General features: G+C 40.3%; 1 protein-coding gene across 5 annotated transcripts in view; it reads right to left on the reverse strand.

The window, feature by feature from the left end:
* TJP2 (tight junction protein 2) overlaps positions 1–17,082 on the reverse strand; it is a 61,836-nt gene that overhangs the window by 39,250 nt on the left and 5,504 nt on the right. Inside the window, exon 2 of one of the 5 annotated variants that reach the window (XM_077790463.1) lies at positions 10,837–10,957. The exons of 1 other annotated variant lie outside the window; for it this stretch is intronic. Coding sequence is in view for 2 of the 4 variants with exons in the window: in XM_021530497.2 (XP_021386172.2) it covers positions 3,117–3,179 (63 nt within the window). In the remaining 2 variants the exon portion in view is untranslated. Of the gene's footprint in view, positions 1–2,734; positions 2,756–3,116; positions 3,282–10,836; positions 10,958–17,082 lie in introns of those variants that run through there. 3 more of the 5 variants (XM_021530494.2, XM_021530497.2, XM_021530500.2) reach the window with 3 other exon arrangements.

Raw genomic sequence — 17,082 nt, forward strand, 5'->3', positions numbered from 1 at the left:
AATTGCTATGGAAAACAAATAAATAAAAAAATGTAAGCTATTTTTCATGCTGTTCTACAACTCTTCAAAAAGCTTCTGAAATACTGGCTGGACAGAAGAATCCTCAGCCATGGCCATTAAAAGAAACTCACATTATCCACTAGATTTTTTCAAGTGCTGGAACATAGAAAGAAGAGCAATCAGTGCCAAGTGCTGTCCCGGGCAGCAAGCCGCTCAGTTCAGTCAAAGGCCAACAGTTTGCTTCTCAGAGCTTTGTTTATGGAGCCTATAATGACAGTCTAGCTAGACATCCTGCATTATCTCTGAAAAGCTCATACTGACTAAAAGTCCATAAGGGGTGAGCATTCAGAATGCTTTCTTATCACAGAATAGGCATGCATTTCCAAGCAAAAGGTAGGGAAGGGTAAGTGTTAAGTCATATTAATTAAGACATATTATTAAGTCATAAACAATGAATAATGAATAGGTGCATTATTTCTTGTAGCTGTACTTAGATGCTGTAGATCAGAGCTAATTTCTTTCCCAGTTTTTTTTTCAATACTGTGTTTTTTTAACAAGAGCCATCCAAAACTCAGTTATGAAACACTTATGCAGTATTGTTTTTCAGATCTAGAGACTCCAGTGGCAGAATAGACAAAAAATATATTGCTCCCTGATTACTTAATAGGGTACAACACAAGACACAACCACCTGGAAAGCTGCTGCTGATTATCTACCTGTTTAGTTAACTGCTAGAACTGCAGGCCTTGAAGGAGCATTTTTTTCTTTACTGCATTTTGAAGATCTGGGATACAGATGCCTGAAGAGTTCATGAAGGCATTTCTCCTACTATTTAATAAGTTACATGATTCTTTAGTCTCACAAAGCAATGAGAGTAACTGCATTTATATATTGTTTTCCACTGTACACTCCAGCTAGGATGCATTCAGGAACATAAATCTGCCTGAAGGCTGGTACTTGCAGTGTGTGTTTCTCCTATCAACACGGATAACACAAAATTCTTGGAGAGTTCTTAATTTTCATGGTAAGAAATATATTCCAAATATAGCTTTAAAAAATGAGGTGATTCTAAGTACATTTGCAATTTTAACAGCCATGAATTACAGTCAGAATTCCTAGCAGTTATAAGTTTTATAGTATTTGCATAGCTTCATTAGGAAAAACAACGAGACAGCTAGAACTCATAGCTCTAGTATCTCTCCAGGTTCTTCTCTCTTTTTCTACAAAATAATGAGCAAACTGGTGTCTTTATAAAAGAAATAGAATTGTGGCCTTATTAGCAACTGTATTATAAGGAACATAACCATTGCAGTAGCTACACTGACCATGTCTCCCTACTTAATTGAGTCCACATAAGAAACATGAGCTCTCTTGCAGTCTCACACAGTAGGCAGAGGGAAAGATAAGCCAAAGCTCCCATTTTGCTGACAGAGAAGCTGGCACTGAATTAATAACCAACAACCAACTTCCATACTGCATGGACTCATAGCTGTGAGCCAAAAAGAAGCTTTAACCAAACCAATTACTTCTTACTTCTTTATATGAAAGGCAGACTCCAAAATGGCTATACACTCAGTTGAGACCTGACAACCCATACTTTTTATCAAGCCAACAGAAGTATTGTCATTAACTTCAAAAGGATTTGACCGATATTGATAAAAGCAGACCAAAAAAAAGTTGCTATTTGGGACAAATGAAAGGAGACAGAAAACAGTCTGACACTACATTTGTTTGAATACTTCAATACAAAGCTTACTTCAGGAATCATTCCATGACTACAACTTTGTTTAAGTGAAGTATTTAAGCTATAGCCATATGAAGTGCACATCTGTAAATGCAGGCTTTGTAACTCCTATAGCTCAAACGTGCAGGTGTTAGATTTGCCATCCATCTCAGGATAACACATGTAAACGTCATCCCCAAGAGACCACTGCAAGGCACCAGCACATTATAGTGGCTGTTTCTATTTCTCTCACCTAAACCAACAGCAATGATTACACCTACTTACCAAACATACTGGAGCAACAGTGTCAAATACACTGGGATCTGTGTCAAAGGGCTTACAAGAAGGATTAAGAAGAGATGAAACACTCAAATACAGGTGAGGTTGAAGATAACAGAACAAGAAGAGTGGATTAAGTTAGCCAGCTGTTAATGTCCTCTGTGGTGAAAAAAACTCCAACCAAACAAAACCAACAACAAAAAAACATTAAACCAAAAAACTAGAACACACAGAGTATGGAAATAATCTCAAAATAATCAACATTGCAAGGACACTTGAGAGTACTGATTATTCTAGAAACCACAGAACAAAGTATGAAGTGTAAATAGGTGTTTATGGCTTCCATCCACATTTTAGTGGGGGAGGGAGGAGTGACTACAGATAAGTTCAGTTTTCTGCACGCCAGCATGCACACCACACCACCCCTCCACTCCTGACAGATGCTGCCTACTACTCCGTAGACACTTTGATTATTGCAGTTCAGCAACTGACAATCTTAAAAAGCTATGACCAGAGAGAGGGGGAAGTGGCTCTTCTTCATCAGACTTCCGAGTTTGTTTCTCCACTGGGGTTATTTTCAGTTAAAAACACTGACCTGCACCCTGAGCCCAACCAGTATTTAAAATACAAAACTTCGTGTAGCCTTCGGGCGCCGCAGGAACCTGCAAGGCGCTTCGGAGGACAGGCTGCCTCCCCGCTCCCATTTAACTGGAAAAAGCACGGTATTCCCACCGCCCTGCGCTCCAGCATTGTCTCCGCCAGCCCGCGCCGGTGGGAAGCGCGGGGCACAGGCGCAGCCCGCAGCGATCGGGACCGGCCCGCTCCGCCGCCGGCGGGCGGTCCCGGCGCGGTCCCGGCGCGGTCCCGGCGCGGTCCCGGCGCGGTCCCGGCGCGGTCCCGGCGGGGTCCCGACGGGGTCCCGGCGCGGTCCCGGCGCGGTCCCGGGGCGGTCCCGGCGCGGTCCCGGCGCGGTCCCGGCGCGGTCCCGGCGCGGTCCCGGGGCACACCCGTGCGCCGGCCTCACAGGTGCCCCGCCGCCCCCCGGGGCCCACGGCCGGGGCGGGGGCGCCGCTGAGGGACGCCGGCAGGAGGAGGGCGCGGGGATGGTACCGACCTGCTCCGCCCCCGCCGCGGGCTCCCGCGGGCCGCTCCCGGCGGAGCCCTGCGTCGCTCCCATAGTAACATCGCCGGGCCCGGCGCCCGCGCACCGGGGCTGGCGGTCGGTGCCGGCAGCCTCGGGAATCTTCTCCGCCTCCGCCAGGGAACCGGCCGGGCCGCTGGCGAGGGGCTGCGGCGGAGCCCGGCAGGACAAAGCCGGCTCTGAGCAGCCCTCCACAGAGAGACTTTGTCCTGCCGGGGCCCTGCCGCCCCCGCCGCCAGCCAATCGTGCCTGTAAACGCCCCGGGAAGGCGAAGAAACACTTCCATTCTCCCTGGGAAGAAAAGAATTGTTATTCCCCAGTTACAAAAATATTTCTTGTGTTTCTGCCCTTGGCAGCGGCCGGCAGCTGACGCCCGTCCCAGGATAAACGGGAGCGATGGGGCCAGTGGCCCAAGCCCGGGCAGCATTCCTGACATGAGGCTTGCGGACTGTATCCACAGCCCTCTTGTGTCAGACATGCACCAGTCATGCCCACCTTTTCCGTCAGTATGTTTTTAGGAGGACGTGGATGTGAATGCCTCCCCACAGCCAACACTCCTCACATCCACAGCCTTGGTCGACTTCCTTCCCACCACCTAACAGCCTTCCACAGCAGTCTCAAAAGCCCACACCACTGCTATTAATTCAGAGGCCAAATTGCTTGCTTTAGGAATTGTAATTACATATAGTAAAAAAGAACATTATTGAGTTAACTATTCCCAGGAGCTTAAAGAAAGGAATGCTCATTAAAAACATTAAGGAAGAGAAGACCGGCAGAAATTCAACCACATTATATTCAGAAAAAAAAGACTTCTTTCCCAAGTGCTGCTGTCTTCCTGGCTTTATGCTATTTTGGGTGGATGAGGCAATTCTTGAATCAACCCTTGGAAGGAAGAAACTAAGAATGAGAACTAACTGTAAGGGAAAAACTTTCTTAAGGCAATGTTTAAAAAAAAAAAAAAAACAACCCAAAAAACCCCCCAAAAAATCCCAAAAAAACAGCACATTACTTTGGATAGCCTACCCTCAAATCTAAAGAGAATAAGCCAAAAAAAAAAAAAAGCCAAAGCATGAACTTTTCTCTTCTTTGATGCTGTTCCTCCTCTCAGTTTTACAAGTGAGTGATACCATACAACCTTTTTGCAATACTAGCAGTCCAGTATATGGCTGAAGTCAGGACCACTTGGAAAAATGAAGCACTGTGGGCCAGGTTCTTCACACACATGGGGATCCTGTGATAGCTTCTGGCATCAAGAATTTATCCATGAAATACAGCATGGCAAGGCTGTCAGTCTCCACATCGGTGCACACCTCTGCAAACTGGAGACAACCTGCCTAAGAGCACTGCTTGGCAACATCAGCATAGAATGCTATGTCACAGCACTAGCAGAGAAATCCAGTGTCCAGTACTTGTTGAAATGACATGACACAATGAAAACAACAAGATTTTGCTGCAGAAAACAACATCATTTCAGATGCAAGAACAACATTTGCTTTAAGCTGGATGGCAATATACTTTTTGAAAAGCACTTGTCAGACATGAGGTGGGACAGGAAAAGAAGTCACCAGATCTCTTGACTGCCATCTCTTAACACATACCCAAAGTTCATGGCAGCATAAACTAGAGCACCAGCCTCCTGAAGCTGCTTCCTTCCACGGAGGTTCTGGCAAAAGATGAAGAGCTACTACTCTTGATTCCCCCACTAGACACGGCTGCTTGGCAAGAGCAGGCAGTGCCAGTCACTGCAATCTAAAGGTCTGCCTATCCTGTCCAAGGCCAAGAAAGATTACTTGTGGTTCCAGGCAAAAGCTGTGGCTTGATCTAATGCCTCCTTTTAGCATGTTCTGTGACTTCACCAAAGCCACAAGGTGTTATCACTAACAGAGGCTATACTTCCCTGAGCTGTAAGGCAGCAAGGAGAGTTAACACACTAGGCTAGCCTGAAGTAAGTGTAACACAGATGCAGGAACTGACCACAGTTATGCAAGCCAGATAGTATTTTGTGGTAATTGAAACTGAAAACCAGCCTATCTGGGAAGGGCCTATCACTTTGTCTCTATTTAGTGTCCTGCAATAACAGATGCAAAATAATCCATGTGGGCTTATCTAAATATTTCCCATGTTTGTCCATAAAATTTCTCACTTTTAAGAGCAAAGTATACATATGCTTTCCTGTTTTCTTTTTCTTTTTTTCTCAAACTAAACAGCTACTCTGCCACAATGGGCATATAAATCATCCCATACCAGCCTGCAAATATGAGCACTAAGTGGCCTCTAGTGCTCATGCTCTAGTGCTAAATGCCCAAGTGATGCTCAAAGTGATGGCATGGACTGATGTAAGCAACAGTGTAGTAACAATTGTCAGGTTTCTTATCCTGCACTTCAACCACTAAGAACAAACTTTCAGGCCTGCTCTTTGACCAGGATGTCCTCCCAAGATAGATATGCACTAAGGCCTCATGAGAGGAAGACGTTGCCAGCTAAGCAACAAATGGAAGGATACCAGTGTAAACAGTGATGAGAGTTGTGCTAACTCCTCCAGCACCTCAAGTTTCTACCTCCTGTGGTAGGAAAAATGGACAACAGGTTCTCAAAGCATTCAATTCACTTAACAGCTATTATCATGATAGCATAGCATCCCCATTGTAAACCAAACAAAACCAAACTCCCTCACCTGCAGCTCAAGCATATTGTTTACCATTAGGTATAACCTCTCCTATTTCATCTACTCTGAAACACCACAAAAACCCCCAGTGTGGATACAGAATACCCATAAACTAGCCAAAACTCACTTGGGGCAGCAACACAAGCAGAAAAGGGGCAGGACCCTCAGCCAAATAGTCTGATGTGTCTGTGCAGGTCCCTGAGCAGCCTGAGTATTTGGAGGCATGGCTGCATGCACATTTCAATCATTGCTCTCCCTTTGAAATGGGAGGTGCAGGTCCAGTTGTAGTCCATCCTGCAAGGGATAGTGCATCATGAAGAGTAAAGGCTGGGTATCAGCACCATGTAAAATTACATGAACTGGGCTACACATTTGCAGCTCTTTTCTCTGCAGCATTTAGGACCAGCTATTCTGCATGTGCAATAACTCTACAAAACAGCATCATCTGCAGGGGATTTAATGAAATGCTACCTAGATGTACAGGAATTTTAAAATTAACTTAAATTGAAAGATTATTGGTATTAACTTCATGAAAAATATGCAAGTAACTTACAGTGAACACATTTCCCATTGAGATTTTCAGTTTAAGTAATAAAGGGAGATTTTTTTTTTTTTTTTTGCCTACAATCAGATTGAATCTATGGTCTGTGTAGCATTAATTTAGAGAGACCACTTGCTATAGCCTGAGTCATGCAAAACCTAGGATGCATTCCATAAATTAACTAATGCTACTGTGAATTAAGCAGTTGTGCCACTTCCAGCATCCACAGAGAGAACACCCATTTAACACTACTCTAGAGGATGCAAATTTAAAACAAGCAGCTGCTCTCACAGTTATTCCAGCCAACAGAGAAAGGCTATTCTGCAACTTGCCTGCAGCAACCATGTTTTGATTCAGGTTCTCTCTGCCTCCTTTCTACCATCAAGCCTTTTAACCTGCCCCTATGACAATAAAATATTTTTCTGTTTCTTTAAATGTTAAAAGTTCAACACTTGGTGCTGATGCTAGACAGCTTGGCAAAAAGGCAACCTCCTTTAAGAGCTGGGAACTGATTTCAGAAAGAGACACTGGGAATGTAGGCTGCTCGTCCAGTTTTGGAACTATCTGAACAGAGATGCCAGTTGTGCTCTTGTTTTTAAGCAAGTGTTCATGATCCTGTCATGAGAGACACTGTAGAAGTTTCTAAAAATACCATGTTGTCAAACAGCCTTTCCCCCTTCCCTTCCAGGCAATCTCTTTAGACAGCCATTTGTCATCAGCCTGCAAAATCACACAAATCAGTCAGCCCAGTCCTACTTAAATGATTCATAAATCCAATTACGTTCGCTTCTTTATATAGTAAGCTGGGCACTAACAGATTCAACCTTCAGGATTAGAGGATGTGTAGGTAGCTGACCTCTGACTCTAAGGAACTGCTCAGGAGCTCCATACATATGGTTCAAACATGCAGCTCTACACTGGAGTTGTCACAGATATGGCACAGTAATCCTAATCTCTGTCTTGGAGGGACTGGAGAAGACACCTTACATACTATCTCAACACTTGCTACCATGTGTAGAAGTGAGTCCAAAGGAGGGTCAGCAAGATGATGGGGGCTGAAGCACTGACCCTGCAAGAGGCAGCTGTGGCAGCTGGGATTTTTAGCTTGGAGGAAGGGTGGACACTCAGCAGCAGCCCATTGGTGCTGATAGAAAGGATTGAAGAGATGAGGCCAGGTTCCTAGCAGTAGTGCAAGGTGGGTAAGAGACAACGGGCCAAAGTTCAAACAAGACAGGTTCAGATGTCCATAAAGGGAAACAATTTTCCCCACGAGGACAGGCAAACCATGGACCCACTGCAGACAAGTTGTAGTCTCTGTCCTTGGAGGTTTTCAAACCCAACTGGGTGAAGCCCCAGGCAACTTGTTCTGATCTCACAGATGACCCTGTTTTGGGCACGAGGTTGCACAAGAAACCTCCTGAGGTCCCTTTCCACCTGAATTATCCTATCATTCCGGAGTTACTGCATGATTCAAGTGCCAGCTTAAAGCAGAACGAGGCAATTATTATCCTGCCCCTTGTCTCCACTTCCAAAGTACAGCTTGTGATTATGCAACATAACAATTTTGGCATGCAGCTGCAGGGTCTGGTCTGTTGTCTGTCTCTGATGTAGTGCAAGGATGAACAGCTATACACACTTTCCAAGTCTCAAAGCAGCAATACTAATGCTGTTATTTTAGAAAGTATAGATGTCCCAGGAAGAAACACAGCCCAACACACACAGCATCTCACACTTTGTACATATTTTTATGGCATAATCACACTGTCAAATCCTTTGTCACTTACGAGGCCACCTATTATGATGTTTTCAAGAGCAGAATATTGTAAATTTTTTAAACCTAGACACTGAGATTTCCTGAGACATCTCAAACTGCTAAAAAATTTAAAATATATAATTATTTAGAGCAAGAGGCAGCACTGTTCTAAGCCAATCACAAACTCAATTTTTAAGTTCACAAAAAGATTTGAAACGCACTGTTATATGCTGAAGAACTAGGAACAGCACTGGCCATTAAATGAGATACACATATATTTTCTTTTTTAAAACATATAAATATATATTAAATGTAATGTATATTTTCCTCACTGTGTTGGACAGTCATCAGTTCTACCAGATCTCACACATTACAAGTTTGCTGTGCTTTACATCAGAAGATTGTTTGCTTTGTTTGTTGCTACTTTGCTTTTGCAAAGAATATGGCAATTAGAAAACACAGATGTACAGCATATTCATAGGATAGATAAAACAGCATGAGAATATGCAGAGGTGTTTGGTAACAGTTAATAAAAATTATAGTTGTGAGAAAAAGAAATACAGTCTATTTTTTCTAACCACATTTTCATCTGAGCAACATTTTAATTACACTACAGTTCCTTGAAAATTACCCTAGTAAGGCAAGCAAATGAAATAGTTTGACATACTGCTAGAGGCAAGCAGGGTCTTAACAGTGACTCTGCTTGAATACACTATCCCCCTGCATCCCCTCCTCTACAGACTATGCAAATTGAAACAACTTTTCTTGGCAAAAGCACTTCAACCTCTACTACTTTAAGAAGCTACAAAAACTAAAACCGTTATTCTAAAGAATGAAATAACAATGCAGTGTAAACCAATCCAAATCACACAAGTGTGTGCTGTTTTCCTCTCCAGACACCATAACAAAAGTGTATATCAACACTTGAAAGGAAATCTCTTCCCAACCGCAAATTTTCCTTTTTAACTGCAGACACATTCTGTTTGAACATTCATTTTGCTTACGTCTCATTTCCTTCCTCTCTTCCCTATGTTTCTTGACTACTGGCAAGGATGTGAATAAATCCTCTGCTTTTAGCTATTTATCTGCCTCTCCCCATTAGAAGTCAAGCCCTACAACATCAAAGCTTTACCATAGTAATCAACTGTTATGGCTCCAAATTAATTAAGACAACACAATAAAGAAAACAAAAATCCCATTCTCGTGGATAACATTATTCTTATTAAAAACAAGCAAAAGAATATGCAGATTACACAAGATGTAACATACACAAAGATGTGTTACTTTTTTTCTTGATATAGGGGTTAATTTAAAAAACAAAACTCCAGACAGCAGTTCTTCAGCCAAGTTAATTCTTTAGAGCACAAAATCTATGCTTCAAAGCTCTGCCTCTTCCCATCCTATTTATACTGGCAAACCTCCTGCTGACGAGCTTATTAAGAAACAAAGCAGTTCTGCAGCCCTATTCAGAAACAGCAAGGTCCCAGCTAGGGTAATGCCCACTTTTGGGTGATGTTTTTCACAAATGACTAAAGTGAGCTGGCAATAGTCCAAAAGAGAACAGCAAGAACAATAAGGGGGAAAGCAGATGAACACAGCCATCCTGTCATTCACTTGCCAGTTCCACAACTCCTAGAAGCCCACAGATAAAGCAGCTGGATGCACCTTCTGAGCCATCTTGTCCTTGTTGATAAATGGTTCTGGAATTTCTTTTGCTAAGAGTTGAGCTCCCAACTATCCACAGTCCCTGATGTAAAGCTGGCATACCCTACCACTGAAGGTTTTTGTTTTGAGGAAAATGTCAGAGGCTGCTCAAAACCTCAGCAGAGACATTCCTGCCTAGCTACATTTCACTGATATTCTTCTATCAAATTTTCCCTCACTGCCAGAAAATTAAACAGGGAACTAGCTTTGGTTAAGTATGTCACAAATTAGAAAGTCAAAACAGCAGATATGCACATTTTTAAGTAAATTACTAAAGCAGCAATAGCTGCTTCATCTCAGAAATGGAAGTCAGTTATAGTTTTGTAAAATATCAGCATAAAAATCTTTCCCTCTCTTAAAATCATCATCTGTTAATCACTTACAAAAGCAAGCCAAGCACGTTTGATCAACACATAAAACTAAGGATGCATTTTATAGTCCTTCTGGAAGCACTTGAGAAATGGTTTCAAAAGGTTAATATGCCAAAAGGATTATATTTACCTTAATGATGTACTGTAAGAAAATATGCAGCAAAACAACTCTCCCTGTGTGGCTATTCTGTTTCCTAGGACTGGCTTGAGTCACTAAGCAACTCCCATGAATATTACCCTTTGTGCTTAAAAGTAATTTATTTATCCCCAAGTCCATGCTAAATATTTATATTTGCTGAAGACATCATCATAGATTACATCCATTCTTTACCAGTGTTTAGCTAACAGATGAACTAGTACAGGCCTGTGCATTATTATTTGCATAACTTTAGCAGAATATTGACTTCATTGGAGAAACCTCTTCTCCTCTGGAGGCCTGTTGTACATCATCAAGTTCACAGCAAATGCGCATATAACCAATTAAAATTTCTTTGATAATTCAAAAGAACTAGTTTTAATTTCACATTACTCTACTAAGTACAATTTCTTGAAACCTTATAAAAACATAGCTAAAAGAATATACACCTCAGCGATCACATGACAAGAATACACAATTTTAAATTAATGGCTAAGTCTAACTGATGCAACTTGACTGGTACCTTGGGAGGAGTGACAATTTTTGAGTGCCGTTGTCTACCTGCTGCGCTATGCTTTGGGCTTGATGTACAGCTGTGCTCCCAGTCCCACTCACAAGGAGATGGCAGCGCAGTAGTTTGCTCCCTGAAAAACAAGGTTTCGTTTAAGTCCATATAACCAAAAAGGAGTGCTTGTGAAGCCTGGAACATTGAAATCCTAGAGATAAAAGAAGATACAAAATATATTTCCCTGCTTATTTTGACATGCTTTAGCTTCCTGGGAAATCACTTGGAAGTAGTGATTGAAAAAAAGGAGATACTCAGAAATATTTACACCAAGCCTACACGCAAAGCAATGCATGCATTTTTGCCAATGAAATAGGGTATTGACAGGAAGCATACTTATAGTTACTTCGTTGCACTGGTTCTCTCCACAATCCATCTGGCTTTTTGTTTCAATTTAGTTTTGGTCTGATTGTTTAGCTTGCACAAGGCTGTACACAGGAAAGCTGTGTACAGTAACAGCATTGTATCTTGAGCATAACCTCAGTGAGAACAATCAGATACATGTGCTCCAGTGACATCAGATGGTAACTCAAGAACTTCAGTTGCCAAATTATAGAAAGAAAACAATTTCCAGTGTAATCTTCTATCCTCCTTCCCCTGCTCAGTAGGCTTCATCTACCCTTCTTGGGCACAAGTAGCATGTTAGCTTCCATTCAGCATCCCGGTCACGGGGCTCCCCCTCTCCCTGACCCCTTGTCTAGTCCTTGATTACCCTCGGTAGGAAAAGAGAAAATGAATGGTTTTACTAAGATAAAGAAGGAACTTTTGACAGAAATAGAAACACAAGCTAGCAGTTAGGGTTTGATGGTGGCTTTTGTTTTGTTTTTAAAAGAAAACCAACGTGCAACTCAGTAATTTCAATTCTTCTTTCCAAAACATCTTTCCAAGTGCTCAATTTCCAAAGAAGGATATAGCCAGACTTCCCTAGGAAAGTATATTAGTTATTTTTTCATCAGGCTTGAATTTGTTTGCCTGTTTCCATGCCCCACCCTCCCTGCCCCTCACAATGTATAGATGTTTTTTCATTATGGTTAATACTCAATTAGGCGTTTCTAGATCACTTGAGAGACATAAGAGATACTGAAAGAATTCTGCATAACTTCCCCACTGTATACAAGTCTGGCCCAAGTTTTGATGTGTCTTGTGTGTGACATCCACTTTTTCCTAAGCACAAAAGTAATGAGGTCACAGGTTCAAAAAAGCAAAATTAAAATATCTAAAATTAAAAAAAATAAAGCTGTTTCAGATTAACTTTTTACAACACGCAACAATGTGTGTTGTAAAGACATCACACCTCAAAACTAGAAGGTTATTTTGTCTTTTTTTCCCATGCTCTTCCAGCATAAAAGTATCTTTCTAAGTAAACTACAGTTTTAAATCAAGGCAGGATTTTTGAAGTTGCAGTAGAAAAAGATGCTTAACATGAGTTTATATGACCACCAAAGAGCAGCACAAGCTATACTGTGCACTCAAAACAAACTTCAGCCTTTCTAGGCTGTGCACAAAATACTATTCTGGAGGCTGCAGAAAAGTCACACAGACAAGCTAAGCCTAACTACCATTCCTACCACCATTTTACCTTTGTCAAACTTCATAAAAATCAATCTGTCACAGAAATCACATCACATCACATCAAGCAAAGACGGAAGTAGAAAAACTTAACTTTGTAATGTCTTTGATAAGAAAATATAAATTAATACCTCAGCAAAATAATGTATGTGCCTTTCCTGCTTTCTTTTGCACAGTAGTCTGGGTTTTTAAGCAGAATTCTTACAACTTTCAAGCAATGGCTCGAGCCATCACACTCCAGATGACCTGGCATCACACTCCAGTGCTATTTTTTATCTTAAGAGATGTTTAAGAAATATAAAGTGCTCAATTATGCACCTGCATTTGTGCAGTGAGGAGCTGACAAATAAGGACTCTATACCCTTTATTCAGTATTAGGTTTTGGACAGCATCTCATTATGTTACATATTTTTCCTATACACACACACTCACACTTTTATCACATTTCATTTTTACAAAGAATATAACAGAGTACCTCTAGAAGTTGATAAGCTGATCTTAGCAAAGTGCATTATTAATGTGTTTATTCCAGTCATACAGAATAAGCAATATGCAGCTACAAAAAGAACAGGTTTTTTTTTTTGTCAACTCGATTTCCTTCTACTCAATTGCTGGTTACCAACCTTTTGTTCCCTGAAAGTTCTAATAGAAACATAAAAGGGATCCCTATTACAGTCCAATGACAACAGCTTTTCCGAAACTGTTGGAATGGCAATCCAAACATAATTGGAATATATCTTAACCAGCTTGAAATTCCAAGTGTGTACAACAATCACATTAACTAAACCTCTCCCTTGATTCAAGCTGTGACTCTAGCCAGAGTAACCTACTTAAAAACAAAGAAGAATTCTACAAGAATATATATACAGGAACTTTCCAACACAGTTCCTCAAAATAGTAGGAGAAATCAGCTAACATTTTATTAATGTATAAAGAGCAGCTGTAAAAATCAGAGATTTGCATGTATATAATTTATATGGAACAACCAAAGGAAGTCACAGTACAGCATACTCCGCTGTCCTGAATCCAAATAGACTGCACTGAGAATCCCTTTTATTGGGCAAGTTTTTAACAAAAAGTGCTACAAGCACTCATTAACATGACACTGGAAATTTAGAACCAACATGAAGAACACTTTTGTTAATAAAAAGACACAAAACCATTTCTATCAGTGTATTTTCTAGACCAGTTTTTATGGTTCTGGTGATAGATCTGAAAGAAAAAGATAGTGATTTATTGCTTTTACTGTTGCTGCCACCATTAAAGAAAGCAAAATTGTGGAGAAATTATAAGATAAATCTGAATGCAGTTATAGTCAAACAGCCACAATTATAATCCAAGTTTTTCTTTGAAGCCTTGTTTACACAGAACCAATAGGAACATGCTAATTGGTCTTGGACAAAAGCCACTCATATTTTGCACTCCTCTGCAATGTCTGAAACAAGGTGACAACATTCTAATGTATTACAAAAATACAAGAGATCAGAAGGACTCTAAAGACACCCATCCATCCATGCTACTCATACAGGGGCAGGTGGAAGAGAGTGACAACTCTGTTTTCCACACAACATATGTTTTTGGTGGAAACAGTTACATACACAAAGATTTTTCTGAAGCTTAATACTTAAGTGTATGGTACAAGAAAGCACTCCGAATTGTTTTTAACAACAATCAGAAAAGTCTTCTTGTAGGGAAACAGTATTCCTAAGTATTATGAACTCTTCCTCCTAAGCAGAGAAGTAAAGTTGCCTGCAAAGAAAAAAGTGATTTTTCTTTTCCCATTTTAGGAACTGCTTCTCTGACAGATAAAAATTAAAATATGTATATTTTAAATGAGGAGAGGGGAAACACAGACATACATCAAGTTAGTAGCAAGCAAAAAATACAAAATAGCCATTTCATTTCTGTTCTGATGAGTATACATGTATTTATTGTTCCTGTTCTTCAGCAAACTCGTAATTTAGAAATAACACCTTCTTCTAGTTATTTCTCTAGTCAAGGACTGGTAGTACACAGAAATCTCTAATGAAACCACTAAGTTCAACCACAACTACTGAAGATACAAAACTTGGACAGTACAAAAAAAGATCACCTGTTTTATTAATAACTCTCCTCTTTCTGATAACAAGTTTTAAAAATGCATGATTCAAGGTGAGCACAGTTTTTCCCATAGTTACTCACTAATTGCTTTTTAACACTTACCCTGGATGTTGCCACAGATTTGCATGTCTACCCTCAGGAAGCAGCTCCCTCTTGTTAAGGGGAGTAACACCTATTGCTGCTTCTAAAATAGTTATGTATTTCTTGTATCGCATCCTGCCTGTCTCAAGACTTCCACCACACTAAGTTATCATCCAAATGCAGATGCTGCAACTGAAGCCATGCCTCTTCACTGATTTGAAATGCTGCTTTTTAAAACATGCTGCCACTTTGAAGCACAAAAACAATGCTTTTTCTCCTCTCCCAGGCTAGAATAGTTAGCAGAAGAGAGAGAGAAACCAAAGAAAAACTCCTACCAGATTCCCCAGAAACGTCATTGTTACGTAATTCAATCTTTGAATAAGACACTAATGAAAATGATTGAAGAGACAATCACGGTTCTAAGCCTGGCCGGATAATGCACACTCTACAATTGACTAATCCTTTGCTAAATCTCTGCTGTCTATAATCTTTCAACTGCTAATGGAGCACTAGGTAACTTCTCTGTCAAATCCATCCAGGGAATAAAAGAGATCTGCACAGAAATCTTGAGACCATTTTAGACAGTGACAGCCAAAAATAGCTTTTGCCTTAACTTTTCTCACCAGAAAGCACCAGAGCACCAGAAAGCTCTCTATGTTAGAAGTGTCACAAGGGATTTAGCTGATCTACTCAGAAAAGGCATGGAGAAATATTTCCTTACATGGCTTGTGCAGAATTAAGAAAGATATAGACTCCCATTATGATACCTTCCAGTCATTCAAATGTGGCTCCCAATGATGCCAGAAGCCACATCCCATGTCAGAATTGCTCTAGCCATGAGGTAAGGAACTGCGTGTGCCGAAGACATCAGGTATGAACTACAACACTGGAGACAGTGTTGAAAGAAGTAACGGTGACATTTTAGAAACACTCTAGTACTGTCAAATTGCAATATTCAAAGAGATGTACTTGATTGCAAAGCTAATCAAGGAAATGTTGATGTAATGCTTCTTAGTAAGAAATGAATGCATTTATATATATATATATATATATATAGATAAAGGTATATATAACACATAGTTACATATATAAGTTGCATAATATATAAATATTATGCACTTAGGCAGTAATAGAGATAAAAACATAGAAAGAAGAGATGTGACAGAAAGACTGAAGCCTAGAACCACAACTTCCTCTATAAACTGTGCATATTACTTATTTCCTGGTCCTATTAGGCATGTGTGTATTTCTGTTGAGGTGATATCATATTACATGTTACTTATTTAGAAATTAAGATGATTTCTTGTGCTGTAAAATATTTAGCTCTTAATAACAACATTTGTATAACTATTTCCAGATTCTACATTACTTACAATCCTGCATTAGCCATATTTGGTGTTTAATATCCAATCACATTTGTAGGCTATTTTAGCACATGCACGCACTGAACTATCTCAAGTAATTACTAAAGAAATCCATGTGACTGATCTTATAAGAGCAAAATAAAATCAAGCATCTTTTAGATTCAGAGACTAGCACTACAATTGTCAGAGGAACATGCTGATAAGGAGTATGTAGTCTGAAATGTAGTGATATGTTAAAAAAATAATTAATATATTAAAAGCACATGAATTAAATTAAGCAAAAAATTACTTTTCCGTGTGCAAAAAAAAAATCACTTAACTACAACTTTAAACATCTGTATACAAAGCATTAAGAAGCTTAGGAAAGCAGAGTAGTACTAGGAGCCTAGCAAGCACAGCTAACGTCATTAAGCCTGCAGGCATCCTGACTTCTGATAGATCTTTGGTAGATCTACCATAAAGGTTGTACTGAGAAAGAAAAGACAAGACAAGTGAGCAGTTTTTGACAATTCCAGTACTTAAGGATCTCCTGACTGTAGAAGTTCATGACAGTTATATTTTACTCAAAAGCAGAAACACTTCTTTAAACTTTCCCCTTACAGATCAAAGAAATAGTTCTTTAAAAAACCTTCCCACAGGAGTTTTCAAAGCCAGTCCTATGCAAAGTCTGAAAGTATTAAGTGCAGCTCTAGCCCATCTTCTGTCCCTTTGTGCAAAGCATATTAATTCTGACCAGAAAAGGAGCCCCATGACTAGTGTTGCATACAGGGAAGCCAAGCCCACACAATAAACACAAGTTACACCCAAGTACTGCTTTCGTTTAAATGGCATGTGAAACCTCCAGGTATCCAGAGGGAGAGAGGCTGACTCACAGTTAATCAACTTCCTTCAACTTTATTTAGAAACAGAAATTCAAAGCTGCTAGTACGCAGACTGTTACTGAAGAATGACTTTGTAGAGCAAACAAAAAGTCTAAAACAGACTGTCCTCCATTGTTTCCTGCTGGAGAATTATTGTCCACTCCACTTTTTCTGTCTTTGTATTTTTTCAAGAAGAACAGAAACCCAAGTTTTTTTGGAAAGAAACAGCA

Source organism: Lonchura striata, chromosome Z (genome assembly GCF_046129695.1).
Source record: "Lonchura striata isolate bLonStr1 chromosome Z, bLonStr1.mat, whole genome shotgun sequence".
Lineage (NCBI taxonomy): Eukaryota > Metazoa > Chordata > Aves > Passeriformes > Estrildidae > Lonchura > Lonchura striata.